The sequence below is a fragment of the Rhamphochromis longiceps genome, linkage group LG10 (genome assembly GCF_057381845.1).
Source record: "Rhamphochromis longiceps isolate RC_006_pf linkage group LG10, R_longiceps_female_GT1.1, whole genome shotgun sequence".
NCBI classification, from domain to species: domain Eukaryota; kingdom Metazoa; phylum Chordata; class Actinopteri; order Cichliformes; family Cichlidae; genus Rhamphochromis; species Rhamphochromis longiceps.
Window position 1 is genome coordinate 22123874 of NC_140566.1, and position 24683 is coordinate 22148556.

A 24683-nucleotide genomic window follows, 5' to 3' on the forward strand; every position below is an offset into this window, starting at 1 on the left:
GGACACCACCAGAGATTCATCCAAAGTTTCAGTCATGTGTGCTCAATGTATGTGTTGGTGATCAACACATGTTTGAACGTGATTAAACTCTGAGGTTACTGACAGGAAGTGAACTCTTTGGCCACATGTGGGTCCCTCTACAAATATTCTGTGCGCATGTGTCTGTGTTTGAGGGGGTGTTAGCCTATTATTTAAGATCATCGACTTTCTGTACTGAGACACATGTTCAATAGTAACAAAGGTGGCAATTTTAAGTAAAAGAAAGGTTAGGGTCAATCAGGTTGGATAAAAGAAGCAAAAATACAGGGGGGGGGGGGGGGGGAGGATTTAAAAAGGACCCGGAGACAACATTTAGAAAATGAACTAATGTTGACAGAGGCGGTGAAGTGACACAGGCATAATAAAAGACTTAGCAACAAGACTATTTTTATGTCTTAGAAACGCTTCATGTGACCAAACCATGAGAGATGTTGGTGAGTAAGTGAGCAGGTTTGCTGAAGAGACAGCTACGCTTATATCTAACACTTAGCGCTGCATGCGGACATTTCAACACAGAGGCGAGTCATGTTTACCACTCATCTAAGCAGTCGTGGGATAAGAAAACTATTGTCTGTTGAGCTGTGGTGTGCAGTAATCACATGTTACTGAGCTGTATTGCACCACCATTGTTTGCTTCTTTAAAACCAGTGTCAACTCTCCACCGTTGCCCATTGTAACTGTGCCCAATAGATCTTTTCACATCTTCGTATTATAGATTATATTTCCTTTCAGCAAATGTTAATGTCTCTGATTTTTATTTAATGTATTCTTTCCGTCTCCTCTGCATCTCTGTGCCTACCAGGCTATTTCTGATGGCACTCCCTGACCCCCTGACACACATACCGCACAAACACATGTGCTCACAAAGCCTTCTCAGCCATACTTGAACACTGATGCACTGAAACGTGAGACCACATGGACCATCTAAAAACTATTGCTGTCGTTTTTGTATGTATTGGAATACTTCATGTATAAATGTAATGTAGTAGGGCTTAGCAATGAGATTTAAAGAGTATTATGAGTTATTCCTCCATAGCGGTGAGAGCGGTGCTCTTTGACTCATAGAGAGCACTTGGCTCTCAGACTGCGGGATTTTTAAAAGTAGAATGGGAGGCAGAGCCTTAAGCTTTCAGGCTCCTCTTCTGTGGAACCAGCTCCCAGTTTGGATTCTGGAGACAGACGCCCTGTCTAGTTTTAAGATTAGGCTTAAAACTTTCCTTTTTGATAAACCTTATAGTTATGACTGGATCAAATAACTCTGCACCCTCCCTTACTTACACTTACAATAGACCTAAGTTGCTCAGGGCTTCCCATGATGCACTATAATTCTGGTTTTGCCAGAGATTTCTTCCTATTAAAAGGGAGCTTTTCCTTCCCACTGACACCAAGTGCTTGCTCATAGGGTGTCATCTGATTGTTAGGGTTTTCTCTGTATTATTACAATATTTTTGTTGTCCACTTTTTAAAAATGTTCAAAAATAGTGCGGTAAAGTGCTGCAAGACAACATACAGAATTATTATTTCCCCTGGCCCAGACAAAGGAATAAATATGAATAATATATAACATTGTTATAACACTATTATTGACATTTATTACTACTATTAGTAGTAGTATTAGTGGCGGCCCAAAGGGGTATTATGTGGATCGGTGCCTGCATTTGTTAGTATCTTGTGTCCTGTTATGGGGGCTCCTCTCTTCCTGTCATAGGCACGCCTTATAGTCATACAAATTTAGGTCATATGACTGTGCAGCTTCCTGTCTCACTTCCTGTGCCACAGAGGGCTGAGAAATACAATAGAAACACAGAAACAGATGTTATAAAACACACATTTACAAAAAGACAGGTACACACTTGTAACATGTTTCATGTGGTAACTTGTTGTACTCTAACACTTTAACACGTAAATGCACAGCATCACATCTTCACAGACCTGCATAGATTTGCTGACAACCATCTTCACAAATAAACACACATCATGTTCTTTCATTGGCACAGAGGAATTATTATTCAGCAGTCACAAGATCTCTTACTTGTGTTATCTAGTTTGGATCGTGTCTACTTTGTTCTGAGAACTCGCTTGCTTATGAGCAAAGAGTGTATTAGGTATGACTGACGTACAATGGCCTGAGGGAAAATGGCACTTCTGTTTTGATGTGTGTTCGTGTTTCTTTAGGCAACCAGACAAGCTGAGGGTGGTGTGGACCAGGAGGAACAGACGAATGTGTTCCAAGGTGAAGTCACCAAAACACCGCACACATAAACACATACACACCTCCTCACAGCTCTGTTAATGCGTTATTTCTTCTGCAGCTCCACAGTTGGCAACCTGGAATCAAGAACCCCTACAGAGGCATGGTAGTGTGGCCTGTCCCGGAAAACATCGACATCTCTGTTACTCTCTTCAAGGTACCAACACCCAGTGTACAGAGTGTACTATTTACAATGTAATAACAAAGTAAATGAAAAACCTGAATAAATGAGGGAAACATATAACAAAGGTCAGGGCACAAGTTGTTTCTGGGTGGCTTGAACAAGTTAATCCTTGTGTGAATGGTTTACTGTGGCCCTAAATGTTACGAAAAGTCCCTTTTAGAAAGATCATTTTTTAATCCTTCAGTAGTTTAGAATACTTTATTAAGCCAAAGTTTAAACTTAGGCTTTCCTTAGAGTCAAGTTAACACCATGGTTAGTTAGTGGTTAGTCGCATTATCTCATAGCAAGAAGGTTCTGGCTTCAAATGTTCTAACTGGTCTGCTGTGTGACTCTGGACCCTGTTCCTGTGTGGGGGGTTTTGCAGGTACTCCTCCCACTGTCTAGTCATGCCTAGTCATTTTAGGGTGTTTGGTGATTCCGAATCGATTTAAGGTGTGGAAGTAATATAGATAAAGAGTTTAATTGCTCAGAATAAAAGAGATGTAGAATATATATGCGGGAAAAGCGGTCGGTAAGTGTGGAAAAGTATATATAAGGATGAATATAGACACTATGACATTAAACATGGGTTAACAAAGTCCTGTTGTAAAACTTCGAACTGAGCATTTTGACAATTTGGCATTCTGAAGCCAAACATGATGGATATACCTTTCATTATCATCCTTTGTATCTCCAAAAGGGACTATAATTTAAATGTGTTTTAGTAAATAAGACTCAAGACCAGCATCTAAGACCATAAACTCAGCAGGAAAGTGTTGACTGAGGTCACAGACAAGGGAACAGAGGCTTATTATTCCATAGACTTCCAAACAACCAGTCTTCTTTTTGCTAAAGGGGCTGCTCTCTGCTGGCCTTTAAAAAGAATGCATGTTTAAGTGCTGGCTGGACTGGAATTGCTTTTAAGTCCATCTTTTAAATAAATTCAATATACAGTCATGTGAAAAAGGTCATTTCCACAGGACTCAAATCAGTCCTAAGTACAGTCCATGAATCATCAGCTTATAATCCATCTTTAACAGAAATAACTTGAAGTAATTGTTTTCTGTGTAACATTATCAGTGTTTCACATCGCTGTGGAGGAATTTGGGCTACTCTTTTTTTGCTAGAAGTTTCCATTTGTTTATCCACAACGCTCTTAAGGTCCTGCCACTGCATTTAAATCAAGATGAGATCTGAATTCTGACTTTTTTTCAGTCATTCTGTTGGAGATTTGTTGCTGTGCTTGATAAACTGCATAATTCTAGCCAGACTGTAGCTGTCAGACAGAAGTTTCAGTCAAACTCGGTGCTGTGCAATATGGCTAAACATCTCTATTCTGGTATCATCTCATTGTTCCAGAAGTCTTGTAGTTTTTTAAGATACAGCATTGCAAAGCTAAGCCATGCTGCCACATTCAATATGCAGAGTTACCTACTTTGGTGACTCCCTGTGAATAAGGGAAAAAACTGAAAGTAGCTTTCTGAGCGTTGCAAAGTCCAGTCTTTCAGACCAGGAAACTGCCCAAACTCCAGCTTCTATTGAGGTGCTCACATGTGTTAGTGATTATTTAATCAAGTGAATTTGATAAGTATCACTTGGCTGCCACTTACCGTCTCCTAGAATTAAAACCAGATAATTCCTTCCCTCCTGGACACAGTAACAGTGTACTGCATGTACTCCTGTTTTTCACAGGACTTTATAGAGTTTATGTAGTACACCTGAAGACTCTGGCATATGTGTGGATATGTGGATACAATTTTAGGAGGATGTCCCACTAAACAGTCTGTATTTTTATGATAATCCCCTCAGGATGCCAATGCTGATGAATTTGAAGACAAAGAATGGACCTTTGTCATTGAGGGTGTAAGTATCTCTCTATGCCTGACTAAAACTGTTTATAAGTAGAAAAATAAACAAAAGGTTTGCCAATAAAATAGCCAAACCTAAATAGCTCAGACATCCAGTTATAAAATTCAGACTCAGCTTAATCACCAAGTAGAAATCAAAGAATATGGTGTATAATACTTGTTTATGTTATTTACAGGAAAATAAAGGTCACCGTAAGGTGCTGGCATCCGCTGACATCAACCTGAAGCGGTTTGCTAGCCCCACGCTAACCCAGACTGACCTGACGCTGAAGCTGAAGCCACTGTCTGTCAAAGTTGTGGAGGCCACGCTCAAGCTGTCCCTCTCATGTGTCTTTATTCGAGAGGGAAAAGCCACGTGAGTAGTTTAAGTTACCACTACTTACTTACTCTTACTGCTGTTCTACATCAGGGAGGTGTGACAATAGCACTTTTAACCTGAGTTTAATAAATGAGTCATAGCTTAAAGAGTAAAAGCATTTGAAAACACTTTTTTTTCATAAAGAGTGCTTCCTATTGGTGGGGTTGGTAATGAGGTTGTGGTGCGTGTTTTTCTTGTTCTTCAGTGATGAAGACATGCAAAGTCTTGCCAGCTTGATGAGCGTCAAACCCACAGATATCGGCAACCTGGACGACTTCAATGAGAGCGATGAAGAGGAAGATAAGAAGTCTGTGACTGCCACAGGTAGGCAGGATTACACCAACACAGTTTTTTGACCTCTTGACATTTCCTTTTCCTCTGCTTTCCTTTTCTGTTCTTATTTCCGTATGTTTTTCCACTCTGCCCTTTTTCTGCTGCTCCAGTTGTCCCACACACTCTTACCCGTCCAAATCGCCCTGCTCCCCCTCCACCTGACAAGCGACACTCCACGGCATCCACTTTGCCATCCTCAGGTAGCGCTTTCTCCCCCCTTGCTACTCTCACTTACTGTTTGCATCTCTGCCTGTCTCTCACTGGCTAGCTAAGTTTATATATATTGCAGTATTTCACATACTTCTGTCATTTATTCTGTGGTCCTTACTGCATGAATGGACAGTCCTTTGGACACCACATATTTCTCGTCCACATACTAAACACGATTAGGAATCATGTGATGGTAAAATACTGCCACCAATATACTGAAGTTTACGCGGAGACAGCATTGAACACGCTGAGGTTTTTGTGTCCAAACAGACATTAGCGTTGCTTCATACGGTTTTCTTTTTTATTTGCTGCAACTACGTTGTATTTGAATTTGGAGAGACATTCAGACGCAGAGGAGTTCTTCCAATTAAATATTTCAACAAGTGGTGCTGAAGGCTCTACAGTATCTTTTAGCTTGACAGTGCCTATTAGCTTTTCTTTAGTGATCATGATTCACTACAACTTGCAGTTTCTCTTTGCAGCATAGCTGTAGGTTGTAGAGTTATACAAGCTGTGAACAGCTTCTAAACAACAATTCCAAGATCATCAGTTCAAATAATTGTATAAAAGCACATTTTGCCAAGGTGTTAAAGAAAATCCAAACTGTCACTGTCGGATGAGAGGAATGTGGTTGAGGTGTTCAGGAACAACCAGGAACCATCAAGGCTCAGGCCTGCTATGAACCAGGAAGTGCTGGAACACCAGCGTCACTGTCCATAGTTAAGTGAGTTTTACATCACCATGAACTGAGAGGGTGCAGAGCAAGAAAGAAGCCTCTGCTCCAAAGTTGATTTGCAGCTCCTCACATGGAGAAGCCAAATATCTTCTGAAAAAAAGTTTTTGATCAGACTATTTCGCCAAAATGACAAGAGGTATGTTTGGAGTACTAACGGCGAGGCTTTCAAACCTATGAACAATGCACCAGCTGTCAAGCATGGTGGTGTTGGTAGCGTCATGCTCTGGGGCTGTTTTGCTGCCAGTGTTACTGGTAGATTACACAACGTTTATGAAATAATGAAGAAGGAGGACGACCTCTAAATTCTTTCACTTTACCACAAGGTTTGGGAACTACACTTAAAAGTCAGGTCTGTGCCAGGAAACCAACCAATTTAAATGAACTCTGCCAATTCTGCTAAGAAGACTGCTGAAAACTTCCAGCCAGAATTATGCCAGAAGCTTGTTGATGGCTACCAAAATCATCAGGTCAAGAGGAGCATTTAACCAAATAATTGTGGGGGTGTATTTGAGCCTGAATGTATTCTTTTGACCCTGTGTTAATTAGAGAAAACCCTAAATAAAGTCGTTATAGATGTTTACTGCACAATTATTCCACCCTGGAAAAAGAACAATTCAAAGAAATCACTAAACCCCCAAAATTATCATGACGTTCATGCCAATGATGGTCAGATATTAACTTGTGACCACAACTGTCCAAATGAAGATTTATAAATGGACTTTGGGTTATTTCTTCTTGTATCACACCTAAGAAGGAATACCCATAGGCTTATCTCAAGAGTAACCTAGTTTGCCATTCCATTGCATCATATTCATATGCACATTTCATTCACTTTTCTTTCTTACTCTTTCTTTTCTAATCTACTTTCATTAATCTATCCTTCTATCCATCCTTCCATGTATTAATGCAGCCAGTGGAAGTGATGGTGGTCCTTCCAGTCTCGCTGTGCACTCTCGGCCTCCTTTACCAATTGCCCCCCGCCCTTCTCCACGCCGCTCGCGACGTCCCTTGTCCACTACTCCTGTCCAGTCAGAGATCCAGCCATCCCCTGGCCCCTCCCCTCAGCCATCACCCAGGTCCAAGCATAAGAAATCTGCCAATCCTGTTCTTCCTGAAGCTTCTTCTCTGACTGACTCTAAAGCTCCAAGCTCCCAGATCACAGCAGATGCTCCTTCAATCCAGAGTATGCCTTCTGTCCTTCCTCTGCCTGATGTGCCCGCCCACACTCCATCTCCTAAATCCTCTGAATCTGTGTCTCCTTTACCTCCTGCCTCACTGGTGTCAGTTCCTGTGAATTCTTCATCCAGTTGCAGTGAAGGTGCTGCAGACTCAAACACACTCTCTTCTCTGTCCTCAAAGGCTGCCTGTGTACCTCCCATGAGCATTTCTTCTGTACCTCCCAAACTTCCCTCCACTTCACCGTCATCACCTGAGCCCATTGTAACATCATCTTCCATCACTTTACAGAAGTCTTCACTAACCGTATCTACTTCTCTCCCGCATAAACCCAAATCCACTGGCTCCCAGCCCCTTTCTATCAAATCTTCCTTCCCAACAAAATCTACCCTGTCCTCTGAACCTCCATCATCTCACCCTCCACTCACCTGGACCATCTCTCAGCCTCCCTCTCTGCCAAAAATCTTCCAGTCAGGCTCTGCAAAAGGTAATGAGAGGCTGGCTGGTAGGCATGCTGCATGCTTCAGACAAACTGATGAATGATGTGTGACCGTCTGATTTCGTTTCCACTTATGTATGATTTAGCTTCATGCCCATGGAAACAGATAGAGTGAAACAGAGAATGGACTGTTGTGTTGTGTTGGGAGGAAGCTATATGCATGTTCAGCTTGTGATGATTTCAGAATTTTGAGTGAAACATCTGAATGTTGTGTGACTGTCTCAGAGCAAGATAAATTAGTTGTTTATGCTCATTCTTATATTCATTTTTTAAATAGTTTGCCTCTTTTCATTTAACATCTGTCAACATTCAAAGTCTGCTCTGTCTGTCGAATATTAGCTGTTTGCTTAATCCTTCATGTAACTGAATCCATGTGGCTCGTGTACAGGCGTTAGTTACATCTATATATTTAAATGAGCCACCCATCTGTCATGTACTATTACAAATATATACTTGACTGACTCTGACAGTAGCTCTTCATATAGACAACAATTTGAAGAGATAAGAATGAAGAAAAGATGTGTTTTTGCGACAGGCAGCCAGCAACAAAGTGCCTAAAGATTTAAAGATACCATTTATTTACTAGGTTTGTTCTGTTTAAACACAACACTGGTCCATCCCTTGAGTTAGGTGCCCTTTTTATCCTTCAGTGATTCATAGGTCATTTTTAAGTGGCTTAATAAATTAAAAGAATTAAAAAAGCTTTTGGCCCTGTAAAACTACATGCAAAAACACATACAGATACAGACCTGAGAAGGCATTTTTAAGGATTTCATAGTTATAAAGTGAATAAAATAAAATATTGTACATAACTCTTTTCTATATGTCTTTAAACTGGAATAATGTTGTTAGCTCACTCTTTCCTTATACCAACTTTAGTCTTTCTTTCTTCCTCTTATGTTCACACTTCTCTTCTCCTCAGCTCCTGTTTCATACCAGTGGCGCCCCCCAGAGGTTCAAACTGCAGATGATTCTGCTTCAGCCTCTGGTCTGTCTCTGTGTTTACAGTCTTAACAAAAGCAATGCTTATCCTCTCTGTTCTCTGTTTAATAACTTAAACATTTTGTGTTATCCTCTGGCAGGACATTCTCACATTTTCAGACCTCAAATTGTCAAGTCAGTCGCCCGCCCAACTTCTCCCTCTCCTTTTTCTTCTGATGCCCCTCTTCTTTCATCCGTACCCCCTCTTCCAAAATCTCCCACCTCTAGCTCAGAGTCAGGTAATTGAAGGCAGCTTTTCCTATTTCTGATCTTTCATAGGTTCTGTAGTTATTTCTCAGTGTTTCTCCTCTGTCTTCATCCTGGAAATCATCCTTCCTGTCATTCCTTCTCATTTTCCAGGTGCTCACGGAGCAAAGTTGAAATCTGACTCTGTTAGAGCTGATGGGGACATCGCCCCTGTTCCTCTGTTAACTAGTCCTGATCTTGATGCCCTCTGTGACCCAGTGGCTCCAGTCTGTCCTGCTTCTATCCTCTGCACTTCACCCACTCAATCCTCTTCTCTACCAAAGCCTGCCTTTTTCTCCTCACCTCTCACTGTATCTCGTCCTTCTGCTCCTCCAGCACATACCAGCTCCAGTCGGTCAGGTACACTGGCCTGCAAATCATCCTCATTTCAAAGACATTTTCCTCATTCTTCTATCTGAAAATATCCAGTTTAAAGCAAAAACAGTCTTTCCTCCTTTTGTGCAAAGTATGTTCTGATCTTTCCTTCTCATTCTGTATAGGCTTAACATTCCCCCTCGCTCAGGTGGATGAGGAAACGACCTCAGCAGTGAAAGAAGCAGCCGCAAGCCCTCTGCACCAATCCAAGGATTCCCCCAAAAACAAAGGGACAGCTTTACACAGCAAGATGTCCAATCAGCCAGTCAGAGCAGCCCAGGATTCAAAGGTGACCATCGCAGAAAACAAAGTCGGACCAGTGCGGATCAGGTGAGGTCATGGGACGATATCACATGAAGGGATAAATTTAGATTGCAAGGTTTGGTGCCCTGAAGATATGTTTGGCCTGAAACTGCTGTGTGAGTGGAAATTCTGTCAGACCGCAAAGGTTACGCTGTGTCTTGTGGACTGGGAGCAGATCTAACTGAGTGCAGGAGAAACAGCAAAGATGACAACACTTGTTCATATTGAAACAAAGACAAAAAGTTAGAAGGCTCACTTCCTTTTTTTCGTCTTCCTGTAATCTTTTTGATTTGTTTTTAAAGGCAGTCTTAGATGTGCTGTATGTTTGAATTTGCGATACTGTTTTAAGGAATAAGGAAATCTTTTTTTGGCAGATTTAAACATAAAAATTAAATTGATGACCTCAAGTATTAATCAAATGACCTCAAGCTGTTATGCTCACATAAAAACTGGAAGCAGGGGAAACAGTTTACCTGGATTGGCAACAAAAACAAGATATGAGCTCCTAATAAGCGAGTTTTAGAAGAGCTCATCGACTCAGTCTGATGTGTCAGTCTGGACTTTGATGCTGTACAAAGGTAACCGTCTGCTGGTGGAGGCTTCATGTTTAGTGGAAATCTGTGAACGCTGCAAGACAACAAATAAGCATATTTCCCTAAACAGCCATCTAAGACACCCAGATTTAACTATTCAATACCACTGATAACATAGCTGCTGGACAGCAACGCTCCTACAATTGTTTGGTCCTATTTTCAAACAAAAATGGAACAAACTATAAAAACCTAATAAGGAGCATTGATCATTGGCTTATCAGCTCTAACGATCATCCAAATTATCCCCAAATTAGTGCTTCAGTCTGCTGTTCATGTTACTAGATGAAGGACTACAATAATTGTCAGTGTGCACTTCCCCAGCGCATCACAGTTGCTTCTTGTTTGTGATTGTGCTTCCATGATGCTAACATATGCCAACAGTTGCAAAGCGCTTTGATTTCTGCCTCCTGTTGCCTTGATATCCTGGTCTGGTCTGCACTCTCAGCTTTCTGTAATCTCAACTGCTTATCTGTTGAGCCTGACCTCCAATATTTCTGTCCCTAGTCCTCCCCAGACCCGCTCAGAGCTGATCATAGCGCCACCCCCTCCTTGGCCCTTTTCTTCCTGCGAGCGCGCCACTCCCCAGCAGCCCTCCACCACTGTCGTGGCAGCATTTATAACTCCTAAACAGCCCAATGTTCCAGAGCAAATTGATGTTAAAAAGCCTTCCAGTGAGAGTATTAGTAGCTCCATTAACACAGAAAAGCCGCCCTTGGCAAAGCCAGAGCCAGAGCCTGACTTTGATGATGTCATCTTTGAGTCGCCTAACCAGAGACAAGAATCAAGGGGTTTGTTTCTGGAAGAGGATGACTCTAAGCACGATACTATCAAAAGGTGTCCCCCAGGGTGAGTATTTATATTCAAGGATGCAATCTGGAATAATTATTTTCGAAAACAAATGCTAAGGTTGCAGAATGTGAAGTGATGATGAAGGTGATACACGCAGACAGAGAAATAAAGCCTTAAGGTATATTGTGTATCTGTTCTGCAGTCTTGAACAAAAAACCAATGAAAAGAAGTACGGAGAAAAGCAATTAGAGGGAGCAGCAATCGCAAAGGAGCAGGAGAAGCAGAGGGAGGCAGAAATTCAAAAGAAACAAGAGGAGGAAAGGAGGCGAAAAGAGGAAGAGCAAAAGGCCATGTTCTTAAAGCAAGAAGAGAGGAGAAAACATGAGGAAGAGAAGAAGAGACTGTTGGAAGAGGAGAAGAAGAGACTCTTACAGGAGGAGGAAGAGATCAAGAAGGAGAAAGAAAGGATGAAACGTGAGGAGGAGAGACTCCTGAAGGAGAAGAAAGAGAAACAGGAGAAATTGAGGGTAGAAGAGGAGATGAGGAAGCGAGATGAGGAGGAGAGGAGAAAAAGAGAGGAAGAGATGAGACTCCTGGAGCTGGAGGAGGAAAAGGAAAAACTCCAGAGGGAGGAGGAGCGAAGACTTGAAAGAGAAAGATTCATCAAAAAGGTGAAGGAAGAGGAGGAGAAAAAGATAGAGGAGCGGAGAGCAGTTGAGGAGCAAAGAAAAAGAAGGGAGGAAGAGAAAAAGAGGCTCGCAGAGGAAGAGGAAAAAAGAAAGGTGGAGGAGAAACGCTTGAAAGAGGCCAAAGAGAAGGAGCAGCAGAAAATAATAGAGGAGGAAGAGAGAAGAAAAAGGGAGGAGGAGGAGAAAAAACTCAAAGAGTCAGAGGAGAGAAAGAAGAGAGAAGCGGAAGAAAAGGAGAGACGACTCAAAGAGGAGAGAGAGAAGGAGATAGAAAGGATGGAGAGGAAGAAAAAGGAAGAGGAAGAGAAAAGATGTGAAGAGGAGGCGAGGAGAGAGAGGCTCTTAAAGGAGCAGAAAGAGAAGGAGAGGATACAAAGGGAGGAAATGGATAGAATTAATAGGGAAGAAGAAGAAAAGAAGAGGCAACTACAAGAGGAGATGAGAAGGCAGGAGGAGAGGAGAGAGAGGCTCGTAAAGGAGCAGAAAGAAAAGGAGAGGATACAAAGGGAGGAAATGGAGAGAATCAAAAGGGAAAAAGAAGAAAAGAAAAGGCGACTTCAAGAGGAGCTGAGAATACAGGAGGCAGAGAAGAAGAAAAAGGAGGGGGAGGAGAGAAAAAAGAAGGAAGATGAGGTGAAGAGGCAGAGAGAGGAGAAAGAGAAAGCTGAAATGAAAGTGAAAGAGGAAGAAGACAGGAAAAAGAATGAAGAAAAACAAAAGCAGAAGCTGCAGGAGGAGGAGATGGAGAGAAGAAAGAAGAAGGAGGCTCGAGCAGCATCGGTCTGCAGTCTGGAGGCCAACAAGTCAGATGAAGACAAAGAAAAGATGAAAACAGTTCCCTCCTTGTCCATTTCTGAGTTAAACACACACATGACCCCTGCTGGTACCAAACACGCCAACGCGGCTCTTAAAAATGTGACACAAACAAAACTTCCTGCTCCTCACTTCCCTCCGCTGGTCAAAAGCAGCACTGCATCCAAGCGGCTTCCCTCACAAATTCCCAACCAATCACAAGACAGAGAGTATGCCCCTCCATCAGTTCGGAAACCAAACTCCAGCGAGCGGTGAGTTATAGTTCTGAAATAAGTGGTGATTTCACTCTGTGCGTGCTGATTGCGCTTTGTGTGGTCTGTAAACACAGATGGCTTCTTCTTTAATCAGCAAATGAAATCAGAGAGACTCAAAACTTGAAACTGAGTTCATGATCTTAAAAATCACTTATTTCCGACTTAAAGCTGCGTGAAGCTGAATCCGTCTGATTACTTTGTGGTGATTTTTTCAGGATTCTCTGCTCTCTCGCCTAATACTTCTGCCAAGGAGGTCATGTTTTTGTAGCTTTCCCATGTGTGTTATTCTGTACTTAAACACAAAGATGAATTATTGGTTGAAAGTCAACAAAAGGCTTAAAATTTATAATGTATGATTCTTACAAGTGTACTATGTGTTGTCAACATAGTACTGTATAAACATTTAAAATATCATCTCACTTTCAAGTTCAAAATATTGATCTGATGGCCAAATTTATAATAATGCTATATAGATCTATTTAAAACTATGTTTCTTACTGCCACTGCTTGTACTGACAACATATATCCATATATGGAATGATCAATGGCGATTCTAAGTATAAGGTTACTTTAGACCTCTGACCTCTTGTGAAAGGTCAAATAAGCTGCCTTTGTTTGTATTGGCAACGTTCAGGAAATGATACTGGTATATGGGGATTATAAATAACACTTAAATTATAGTTTGCATCCAAATATCAGGTCACATTTGACGTCTGACCTCACTTTTACATTTCACATCTGCTTTTTATTTAAGTTAATCCCAAAATGTGTTACATCTTTGAAGACAAATATAATTTATGTAATATATATATAATATATATAGTATAATGCTTTATAATAAGCTGAAGGTATTCAGCTTAATAAAGTGAATATATACAAAACACAGTACTGTTCCCTTAGAAGTACATACTGCCCAGAGAGTGAGCAGCTTTGGTGGAGGTTTGCATCCTGCTGTAATAACTGGTACTGATATCGGTGGTCTTGCCCCTGGTATATCTCAGCTGTCCGTCATCGCTCACCCCTACTTCTGTTTGTTTTTTATAATTAATAATGGCTGTCCTCTGCTCCTTTTCTTCCTGTTTTTCCTTTCTCTCCAGTCTTGGGCAACTGTCTCTCATAAGCGAGGGTTCACTGTCAAACATTGTTGTGCCAGAAAAGAAAGTCTCTGCCACATGTACTCTGCCTGGCCCTGCTGTTCAGCCAACAGCCCAGAATAAAGCAGTTATATTAGAGGTCTCGATGGTGGTGCCACCTCAACAGAGGCTGTCTGATGCAGAGATTCCTCTATGGAAAGTGCTAGAAGGGAGAAGTGGGAAAGTTACACCTGAAAAAATCTCTGCCGAGGAGGGTACAAAACCTTTGTGCAGAGGGTAAGAACAGACTAGGGGGCACATCTTTGTCTGCTTCTCTGCTTAATCCTCTTGTTTGTGCTTCGCATGCCTCGCTAATTGTTTGGTTTCCTAACCATGTTTGTACGAAATGCCAATTAGTGGATATATCCTTCATGTGGTTTTCCCTCTCTTCTAGCTCACACGGAGAGGATGCTGCTGAGGTGCACACGCCTGTTAGGCAAGAGAGCCAACCAGTTAAAGCAAAAGATGGAGATGAACATCATATTGCCGCACCCTCTTCTCAGCCCAGCGCACCGGCAGTTAAAAAGGAGCCTAAAGAGCCAGAGGGACCCAGCGTGGAATCAGCACCCTCAGTCGAGGTTCCCCCCCAAGAAGCTGGAGAGCATGTGACTCTGGCGCTGGAGCCACTTCAGCCCTCGAAACCAAAACCAGAACTGCGGCCGGAACAAGTTCTTCATCCATCAGGAAAACCACAACAGGAGGGAGCAGATGAGGAGAAACCAGCCGATGCCGTGCCTGGTGGTCACGAGCATTTCATCAACAATAAGGACCCAGTGTGCGAGGCAGAAAAACAGCTGTGGGCAGCTGTGGAGGAGACCACCACCGAGATAGGAGTGGAAAAAGGGATGGAAAGTAGTGAAAGCAAGGAAGCAAAGGAGGAGAAGCTGAAAGAGGAGGAAGGTGTAATAGGGGGGTGAGTCAGCGATGGTTGCTTGCAGTGTTTGCTGCATGGCGTGACACCACATGCGCATTTTAATGGCTAACGTTCCTCTGGGTGCTGCAGCCTATCAAGTGCTTACTCAGCAACTGCAACTAACCTCACCTGAAGCTGTTTTCTTTATATTGACCTCTGTCAGTGCTGCAGTGGTATTTCAAATGGAGCGGTTTGATGAGAGCTTTACACAAGTATATAATGGACCTGTGTGTGTGTGTGTGTGTGTGTGTGTGTGTGTGTGTGTGTGTGTGTGTGTGTGTGTGTGTGTGTGTGTGTGTGGTAGTGCTGAGAAATGTGCGCACACAGAGGCAGATGTGTGTGTTGCAGAGCAGCAGAGGGAGGCGCCTGCTGGTTTCATGTCAGCAGTAGTTGGGGTGTTATACAGAGGGTGAGTCTCTCTGTGTGTGTCCGTGTGTGTGTGCTACTGTGTGGACTTCTACTGTGTGTTTTTCTATCCAGATATGCTTTTATTGCAACGGGTTGCTATTAACAAAGCCCCTAAAGATACCATTTAAAATTGGTTCTTGTTGTCTAATTCAATTCAATTTTATTTATACAGCGCCAAATCACAACAACTGTTCCCTCAAGGCGCTTTATATTGTAAGGTAGACTCTACAATAATACATACAGAGAAAAACCCAACAATCATATGACCCCCTATATGAGCAAGCACTTTGGCAACAGAGGAAAGGAAAAACTCCCTTTTAACAGAAAGAAACCTCTGGCAGTACCAGGCTCAGGGAGGGACGACCATCTGCCATGACTGGCTGGGATGAGTGAGGGAAGACAGGACAAAAGACATGCTGTGGAAGACAGCCAGAGATTAATAACAAGTATAATTCAGTGCAGAGAGGTAGACACTAACACTGGTTCATCCCTCGAGTTAGGATCCTTATTTATGCTGCAGTGATTCATTGGTCAGTGTTGTGATATGTTAAAAAACGAACTATTAACTATTGCTCATCATGATTTTAAAAATTACACACACAAAAAAAAATAAAATTCTAGCTCCTTGGAAGCAAAATGTAAAGAAATGAAGGGTGGTAGTGTAACAGACCGAAGAAATATTAGACGAGGTAAAACATTTAATACATTCACCTCATTATGTAAGAGCCTACACGTTAATGCATTATTACCTCATCTCTAAAAAAGTTGCTGCGTGGCAACTTTCAGTGAAGTACTGAAACATTTTGATGTTTATTAACTGCTTTCGTGGCATTTAAACTGGCTGCATATAAAAGCATCCATCGCTGGAGAATGCACCATCCAGTGGATCTTTGTGATTGTTTTGATTATGTGGTGGGCTGGCTTTGCCAATGTGGTTTTTAAGTATTGAGTGGCTCTTTGAGGATTCATCTTGCATATGTAGCTGCTGGCTTGTCTGTGGGCCGATCTGAGCTCTCAGCTCTGTGCCACCAGAAAGTATTTCACTTGTTCCTAATCCCGTCAAAGAGAAAAATCGGTATGCTGTGCAGAGTTGCTCTCGCTGTAGCAAACAGTGTTTCTTTTGGGTGCTTTTGCACGGCATTTTGGAAAAGCACCAAAACAAAGTCTGGGAAGGAACTATTTTTAATCAAACATGTTGTCTCACCCTCTGTCACAGTGTTCAGAGCTCATGAAGCAGGTCGTTTTCGGGTGAGCTCTGTCTCACAGTTTTCCTGTTGTTCGTATCTGCCCTTTAGCTACGAGACAGTGGCCTCCATCCTGAACACATCAGGATCGACTCTTGCAGGTCAACCGCAACCCTCTATCAAACAGCCATGCCACCTTATAAATAATGAACTCCAGCCATGTTTACATGAAGTAGATCCGGAGATCTTGTGTTCCTCTGAGGCGGATAATGATCCACCGATTCCCATTGATGTGGACATTTTGCCACCCACAGACTTCTCTGACACAGCAGAGAGTCAGGCGACTGCAGAAGAAAAAGTTTCTGAGACTCAGAAAAAAGAGTGCTCATCTTTAAACGAGGCACACAATCTGGTGGCAATTCTGAGAAGAGCTGCTAGTGAACAGGAGAAAGAAAGAGAAGGGAACAGGGAGAGAGAGGAGAGAGAAAAGGTGGAAAACATCAAGAGGGCAGAGAAGCAAGTGAGAGACAGGAAGGAGAGGGAAGAGGAAGCAAAGAAAGAGAAACACAGGTTGGAGAGGGAAAAAGAAGAGGCAAGAAAAAGGTTGGAAAAAGGGAGAAAGGAGATGAGGATGAGTGAGAGAGAAGGGATAAAAGAGGGAAAGGAAGAAAGGAATGGAGTGGACGAAACAAGGCAAGGGAATGAGCATAAGGAGAAAAGGGAAACAGAGCCCGAAACAAAGCAACAGAGAAAGGATGTCAATGAGGAAGTAAAGAAAAAAGAGAAGAAAGGAAAAGGAAAGGAGGACAACCATGGAGAAACCCCACAGTGGAGGACAGAGGCCCTTCCTGTTCTTGCTTTAGAAAAAGTCAACCAGAAAGTGGATAGCAGCCAACAAAACAACTGTCCGCCACTGAGGGAGGTAGAATTAGAGGATATTGCATATGATGAGAGGTCACAAGGTAATAATGAGGAATCAGGATTCAGTTCTGATCCTAAACTAGCAAACACTGTAATATCTAATGCTGAAGTATTGACCAGCCCGGCTGATTCTGCCCCTGCAGCCAAAACTAAAACCAGCAAAGCTGAGGACTATGTTTGTATTGTTAAGAAAACCATGGATGATCCTGGCTTCAAATCACTTAAAAAAGGCAAATCCTATCTTAAACATGGAGCCATCCCAGAGTGGCTGAGAGAGGATGATGTTGAGGAAATATCATATGAGAGGGGACAGGAAGCTCTTGGATCCATCTGGCTGGCTGAGCTGTACATGGAAGGGGAAGCAGGGTGAGTAAGGGGTATGGGAGAGATAAATAGCCACAGGGAGAGAGGTGAGTAAAGAGAGAGTTGTGCTCGTTGCTTCTAATGGATCTCTGGACTGTGTTTTCTTTAACTCCGGGGGAAATCACGTTAGTTAAACCCCACTGAGCGTTTGGCCTGGCCGTGCATGTCCTTCTTATGAAAGAGTCATGTATTTGCTTGTGAATCATACATGCAACCTTCCAAAGAACATCATTAGACCATTATTGTTGTTCTGGATTAATTATTATTATATGTCCCATCTTCTCCTCAGCTTCCTAATTCGCTGTGACCTAAACTCCATGCTTATTGGAGTCGACTGGTACTTACATAGCACGCTTCTACTCAGTTGAACAGTTCTTTATTTCCATTTACTGTAAACTGAGGAGGGTAATAATCAAAGTTAAGATTATGTTATCTTTCAGTGTTTCAGTGTCAGTGTAGCCCATTGATAGTCTCCTGTAAATCTATGGAAAAATTGCAAATATGAACTTTTAGTAGTTAACCATAGGCTTTCAGTTGTTGTTTAGACAAATGTGTAGCAGTAAATCTTGCAAGCATGAAAATAAAAAAGCATGCAATGGATGTATGTGCATCTACTGCATGAGTTATTTTTGCTGTCTACATGAATATGACACGTCTACTTACATAGTTCTGTAATCAGTGCAGCTTCACAGAATGTCAAGTGGCGTGGATGCATTGATTGTTTTGATGTTCAGATGCTGTGATGCATTCGAGGCTAGAGAAAGTCAAAACTAGTATAATCTCATTGCTAGGCCTTGGTTCTACTAATGCTCCGGGACTCTCTGTGAAAATCTTTTCCTAACAAGATGTCCAAGGAATGACATAAAAATAGCTGAGTGTGGGAAAAGCACAGTGAGCTTTAACATCCACCATGCACTACCCTTAGTTCATCAAAATGTTTGTCCTTGAATCTTTAGACGTTTGTGATCTTGAAAGGGTAAATATGTGGTTGCTTGAGATGAATGAAGGTGTGTTTGCAAAGAAAGGGAATGGGGCATGAAAAGGATGCTGGCTAGGTTTGTGGTTCTTGAGTTTTGTGAAAAACACACGAGATCTGAAATTTGATTTTCTGTCTTCAGACCAGGCCACCCTTCCCCAGCTGTAAACCAGAAGTCCTCTTCAATTGTTTTCAGCCAACAAACACTTTACCAGAGCCCTGCTCCCAGTCAGCCAAATAAACCAGAAGTTCTTGAGTCATTAACCAGTCTAACAGACAGTCCACATCCTAACCCTCTGTCTGTGTCTCAGCAGGGGATATCAGTCAATCAGACAGTGAGGAATAAACCCGTTCCCCAACTTAATGAATCACAGAAACAGCTGCTAAAAGGACAGAGAAAAGCTGTTGCTACAAATACTAGCCATAGCCTTGAGGTAGCAGCTGATGAGGAGGGAGAACTTGTTCAGTCGTCAGTGGTTCCTTGGCCTCTCCCTCCAAGCACTTCCAACATACAGTCTGATACAAAACATACTAAGACATACACAGACATGAGCGTCACTAAAGTAGATAGTGAAATAAATACAGTCACACAATCACACACAAGTCTTGAAATGAAGGTTAAGGAAGATGTGAACAACTCCAAGACTTTCAGTTTAAACAAGAGTGACAGTGACAGCCAAAAGAGTGACAGTGCACAAATGAACAACCTTTGCACGAGTCACTCCAAAGACCAACAACTCCAAGAAGAGGAAAAGTTCCTATTGGCTAAAATTCGCCTGATGTCAGGTGACTCATCCCCGGTGTCCAGCATTCACAATATGAAACGACTCATCCCGGCCCCGGGGGATATTGACTGTGACACTGAGCAGCCAAAAAAACAACTGGACATCGCCACAGATCTCACTGTTGTCAATCAACACTTAGTTTTTCCCAGCTTTGATGCCCTGCAGGAAATATCACTAACTGAAACAGAAGAGCCACAGGCAGAGGAAAATGCGTAAGTCAGGATAGGCTGTTATCTTGTCCTGTTTTATTAGACCAACTCGTTTGAGACTTGGCTTATAAAGCACAATGTTTTAGTACAGCTTTGTGTGCTGAGATCTAATGTTGTCTTTTCTTGGCTGAACTTGGCTGAACCCCAAAAAACAAGCTCTGGTGTAGTCTGTGTATCTGTACACATGAGTGCATGTGGCTGTTCTAGAGGTCACTTTTTTCAACTTTATGTTCAAAGAGTATTTTACACCGAAACGCTGAAAAGAGGCCCTAGGTGCAGATCCCGGATGAGACCCCATTTTGTTACAAATCGCTAAAACTTGCAACAAAAAGAAGGGAGTGTGTTCAAGGCCATCATAATCAGCAAGATTATTTAAACTAAAAAAATGTGTCAGGTGTTTGATGTATGCTTGGCTGAGTGACAGTGAGGAAAGAGGCTTGCAAGATCTGTCAAAATCAGGCTCTGATGACAACCAGCTGGCTTAAGGCTTTTGCTTAGGTCACACATGGGTGATGTGACCCAAAAAGGCAAACTGAGATGCTTAAAAATGAGTGTATGCCCATAAAATGCCAAAAGCGTAGGCCTGCATTGAGGCAACCATGCTGCAAATCCTGATGCAAATCACACGACTGCTGTATGTTTTCCATCACGCTCTTTTAACATCGTGAGTTTGTTCAGTTCATCATCATCATCATGGCAAGCTTGCATGTCAAATCTGAAAAATTGCACATGGCAATGATGAAACGGCATCGATAACCTCCTTCATTTCTTCTAAGTTAAGCTTTTTTCACATCATATATCTTTTTTTTCCTAGGCCAAAACACCAGCTGGCTGACCTCCCTGATGACGTAGTTAAGAAACCACCATTCCAACTAGACGACTCGCCCAGCACAGTCCATCACTGTGAGATCACATCATCTCGTCTTCCTACTTTACCAGAAGAAGAGACCTCTGACCCCAGGACCCTGGATCCTGTTACAGTGGTCCGGGAGGAGGCTGATGGGAAGGACGACACAGCTGAGGTAAATTTAATGAATACTCATCTTTATACTTTTCTTTACTCATCATACGTATTTGGCTTTTCATTTGCGTAGATGCACAGAAACAACATTTCTTTCCCTCTTTCTCCAGGATCTGGTGAACTCCAGCCAATCGCTGCTCGAGTGGTGTCAGAGCATCACTAGTGGGTACCAGGGGGTAAAGGTCACAAACTTCAGCACTTCCTGGAGAAATGGGCTGGCCTTCTGTGCCATCCTACACCACTTCCATCCAGACAAAATGTACGACATTTTACACAAAAGTTACTAGTTTTGAGTAGATTCTCTTTAGAAATTATAAATATTAACTAAACTGTTCATCTTAATGTTGTAAGCTACTTTTCTGTTCCTGCTTTTGTGCCATTAGAGATTTTGACCAGTTGGACCCTCATGATATCAAACTCAACAATAAAAAGGTGAGCATGATTTAATGTTTTTAGTTTAGTGCACTGTGCCATCAGTTTGTTTTTGCAGCCACATGAAAGGATGATGAAATAGTTCTGGTAACTTTTAGATCAATATTTTTCATGCAATATAGTCAGAGATGTTTGACGATTAACACCCAGAGCAATAAGTATAATTCTTAGCCCACCCCTTATTTCTTTATATTTTGCTTACAAGCAGCCAGACGTTCTTGTATTTTTTAAAGTGGTCCTGAATGATAGTTTTCCAGGCTTTGCTCCAGAGCACATATTCTGCTGTTCTATTAAAAGAGTGTTGCTAGGGCAATTGTTGCCATCTCCCATTGTAATCCTGTGTTTCCTAACAACATCAGGCGTTTGATGGCTTCGAGGCGCTGGGAATCTCTCGCCTGCTGGAGCCGTCAGACATGGTCCTTCTGTCCGTGCCTGACAGGCTCATAGTCATGACCTACCTCAGCCAGATCCGCTCACACTTCACCAACCAGGAGCTGAGCGTGCTGCAGATAGAGCACAACAGCAGTAAGTCCAGTTACGGCGTCGCTCTCACCGGCCCGACTCCCACGAATGTGGACGCTGCTGCTTTCTGCATGGCCAGACTAAATGAAGGAGTGAGTCTAGAAGAGGGAGGAAGCAGCACGCTGGTGGTCCCGCCGCCAAGAGCTAAACGACAGCTTAAAGGTACTAGTATTATTCCCTCTGTATGATTATTTTATTATATATTCACCAAATAAGGTTAATTTTGCCCACTTTGGCTTTTTGGAACTTTTACAGTTTCTGTTGTCTTACCATAACAAACTGTGCAGGCATAGTTAAAAACTTTTTATTATGCAAGCCCTTTCACACCATAAACCTGGGTTAAAAAAAAAGAGCAAAAACAGCGAGGAGAGCAGAAAGGAAAGGAGCAAAGGTGGAAACACTAGTGTTTCCCAGGGTAACTTAGGAATGTGAAGTAGCAAAGTTAGAGCTAAGGCAACAAGAGGCACAGAAAACAGATCAATAAATCAAGTTCACAATGCCTCACTTAAGATTTTTGTTGGTTCCCAGAGATACCAGATGTGCCTTTTTAGTGCAAATGTGTTTAATATTCATTTTGGCTATAAATATTAGTCCCAGTAGAACAGCTGTGAAATTTATTATTCTTATTTAAAACTCCTGAATGTCCCTGGAGACACGTTATCTCAAATAGATTCATGAGCGATGAGGTCTGGCATGAACTCTGCGTGTTCTGTCAAAGTTGGAAAAGTTCTGATGAGTTCATATGTGAGAAAACCATCTCAGCCTTTTTCCTTCCTGTGCTGTTATCAATGGTTTGGCCTGGTCGGCATCCAGTTAGGACATCCAGTAAGTGATGTCATGTACATCTGTGCTTCAATCACGATGTAGTAATATTTAATATGTCATGACCATTAGGGCATTATTTTCTGCTGTGGCTCCTGGTAATCACAGACATCCACAAAGTGTCAATGGAGCAGATTCAGATACATGTTTTACTTTCACTTTGATAGTTCTTTCTTTGGCTTTTCATTTTACTGGATTAAGTACATATGGATAAATACTCTGTACCAAGTTTTCTGAGGCCTTAAAACAATTAAAGAAATATAACATGTAATCATTTGTCTGTCCTGCTTTTAGTGGAGGAGTCCATAACTCCAGTCCCGCCCCCACGGTCTCTTACAAAGGTAGTCAAGCCTGGGCCGGCTCAGGTAACACTTTGTCTTTCTTCCTTTATTATTTCCATCAGCAAACAAACTTTTCAGGCCAAAAAATACGTGAAACACTCTCAATTTTTACTTTGCATTTTCACCTCTGTTTAACTTTATACATCTGCTTTACTGTAGCTATATGAAAGTTTTATATTTCTTCTCCAGGATGAAAATACAATGTCTAACTCTGCAACAGAAAACACGAGTAATACAGGTATGAGCCTGCAGAGTAAGCCTTTTCTAACATTTGAAGCATTTGTTTTAGCACTCTTTCCCTCACTTTTTTCCCTACTCTGATTTGTGTATTTCAATTCTTGCAGAGTTTCAGTGTGCAGATGAGCCCCAGCCTCCAAAACAAGACGAGGAAACAATGGTCAGTCATGTGTTCTTCCCCTTTTCTGTTCTTTATTTCATTTCTATATCATTTTGATTCTCACATCATCATTAATTGATGGCTCCAAAAAGTACTGAATAACAGCTGTCCAGTTCATCATTCACATCTTATATTCTCCATCCTTTGACCTCTCTAATCTTTTTGACCCTCTTCTTCTGCTTCTCTTCGTATGTCCCCCTCCCCTTTCTGCTGTCCGACCCCCTCTTTCTGTTGATCTCTTTTCTTCCTCTGTTTGTGGCTTTCTGTCGTCATTCTGTATGTTCGTGTGTGGTTGTGTGTGTTTGCCTCTATTCGTCTGCGTGTCTTTGTACGTGTATGATGGTGGCTTGTGGTCAGTCTCTGCAGGACACCAGCCAGTATGTGTTGAGTGAGCTGGCAGCATTGGAGACAGAACAGAAGCACATCGACAGCAGAGCTGCAGTGGTGGAGAGACGACTGCGAAGTCTCATGGAAACAGGTGAGTCACTTAATTAAACCTCTGATAAGCAAGAAGTGAACGGTGCAGAATTCACTAAGCAGATTTAATCCAATGGACTTTTGCATTGATTAAGTGGTTGCAGTTATGTGTCATCACTGGATTACTCCTGTTTTCTCTTCCCTATCCCCTGGTCATAGCAGGTGGCTGCCCCTCCCTGAACATTGTTCTGTTAATAATAATAATAATAATAATAATAATAATAATATATTGTATTAATAGGCACCTTTCAGGGCACTCAAGGACATCTTACAATCAATGAAATAACAAAATCGAGTATATGGCGATTAAAAACACATCAGAGAATGAAAAAGTTTCAAAGACGAGCTGACAATCGTCTGAAAGCTCTAACTGGGGTCTAACAGAGGATGGTGGAGGTGGAGGATAACAGAGTGGAGTAGAGCAAGCTGTGACAATGTGCAGAAGATCGGTGAGATACAGAGGTGCAGGGTTATGGAGAGACTTGAAAGTAAGAAGATGAATCTTAGAATTAATGCAGTATTTTGCAGGAAGTAGTAGAAGGACAGGATTTATATATTTTACTGAAGGAGTTCAGGAGCAGGCCTGTGTTAGAGGTCTCTTCTTGTCAAAAGGGAGTTCTTCCTCTCCAACATCACCGAGTGCTTGTAAGAGGGGAAGGTGGCACTATAAGACGCCAAAAAATATACATGTAAATGCATAAAAAGATGAACTAAATTGAACCGAACCTTAAATCTCCTGACCTGCATGCAGATGAATACCCTCCTCAGCCATGATGCTAACCTGCCTTCTACTTGTGATTATAATGAAGTAAATTCCAGATCCAGCTCTGTCTAGTTTACACTTTTTTTTGTTGTTAAATAGTATCTTGCATGTGGATCTTTATGTTTAATGATCTTTATCTTTATCTGTATTCAAATATTCACAAGCTTTCATGTCTTTTCTCTGCTGTTGCAGGAAGTGACCGTGATGAAGAGGAGAGACTGATCCAGGAGTGGTTCACTCTGGTAAACAAGAAGAACGCTCTGATCCGCAGACAAGACAACCTGGAACTGCTGTAAGACCTCCCACATATCAGTATACACATACTCATATACGTATATTT

The 24683-nt window shown here is 42.0% G+C and overlaps 1 protein-coding gene across 10 annotated transcripts in view; it reads left to right on the top strand.

The window, feature by feature from the left end:
- Positions 1-24683, top strand: part of ehbp1l1b (EH domain binding protein 1-like 1b) — a 28715-nt gene that overhangs the window by 2535 nt on the left and 1497 nt on the right. Inside the window, exons 2-29 of one of the 10 annotated variants that reach the window (XM_085420966.1) lie at positions 2215-2272; positions 2352-2447; positions 4263-4316; positions 4498-4676; positions 4885-5003; positions 5123-5212; positions 6869-7621; positions 8556-8621; positions 8716-8853; positions 8975-9220; positions 9361-9565; positions 10636-10977; positions 11123-12673; positions 13774-14046; positions 14204-14722; positions 15027-15131; positions 16426-17276; positions 17379-17601; positions 18717-19571; positions 20383-20590; positions 20700-20848; positions 20973-21021; positions 21381-21705; positions 22660-22730; positions 22896-22944; positions 23051-23103; positions 23461-23581; positions 24536-24635. In XM_085420966.1, the coding sequence (XP_085277092.1) occupies positions 2215-2272; positions 2352-2447; positions 4263-4316; positions 4498-4676; positions 4885-5003; positions 5123-5212; positions 6869-7621; positions 8556-8621; positions 8716-8853; positions 8975-9220; positions 9361-9565; positions 10636-10977; positions 11123-12673; positions 13774-14046; positions 14204-14722; positions 15027-15131; positions 16426-17276; positions 17379-17601; positions 18717-19571; positions 20383-20590; positions 20700-20848; positions 20973-21021; positions 21381-21705; positions 22660-22730; positions 22896-22944; positions 23051-23103; positions 23461-23581; positions 24536-24635 (7848 nt within the window). Of the gene's footprint in view, positions 1-2214; positions 2273-2351; positions 2448-4262; positions 4317-4497; positions 4677-4884; positions 5004-5122; positions 5213-6868; positions 7622-8555; positions 8622-8715; positions 8854-8974; positions 9221-9360; positions 9566-10635; positions 10978-11122; positions 12674-13773; positions 14047-14203; positions 14723-15026; positions 15132-16425; positions 17602-18716; positions 19572-20382; positions 20591-20699; positions 20849-20972; positions 21022-21380; positions 21706-22659; positions 22731-22895; positions 22945-23050; positions 23104-23460; positions 23582-24535; positions 24636-24683 lie in introns of all 10 variants that reach the window. The other 9 variants (XM_085420964.1, XM_085420965.1, XM_085420968.1 and 6 more) reach the window with 9 other exon arrangements.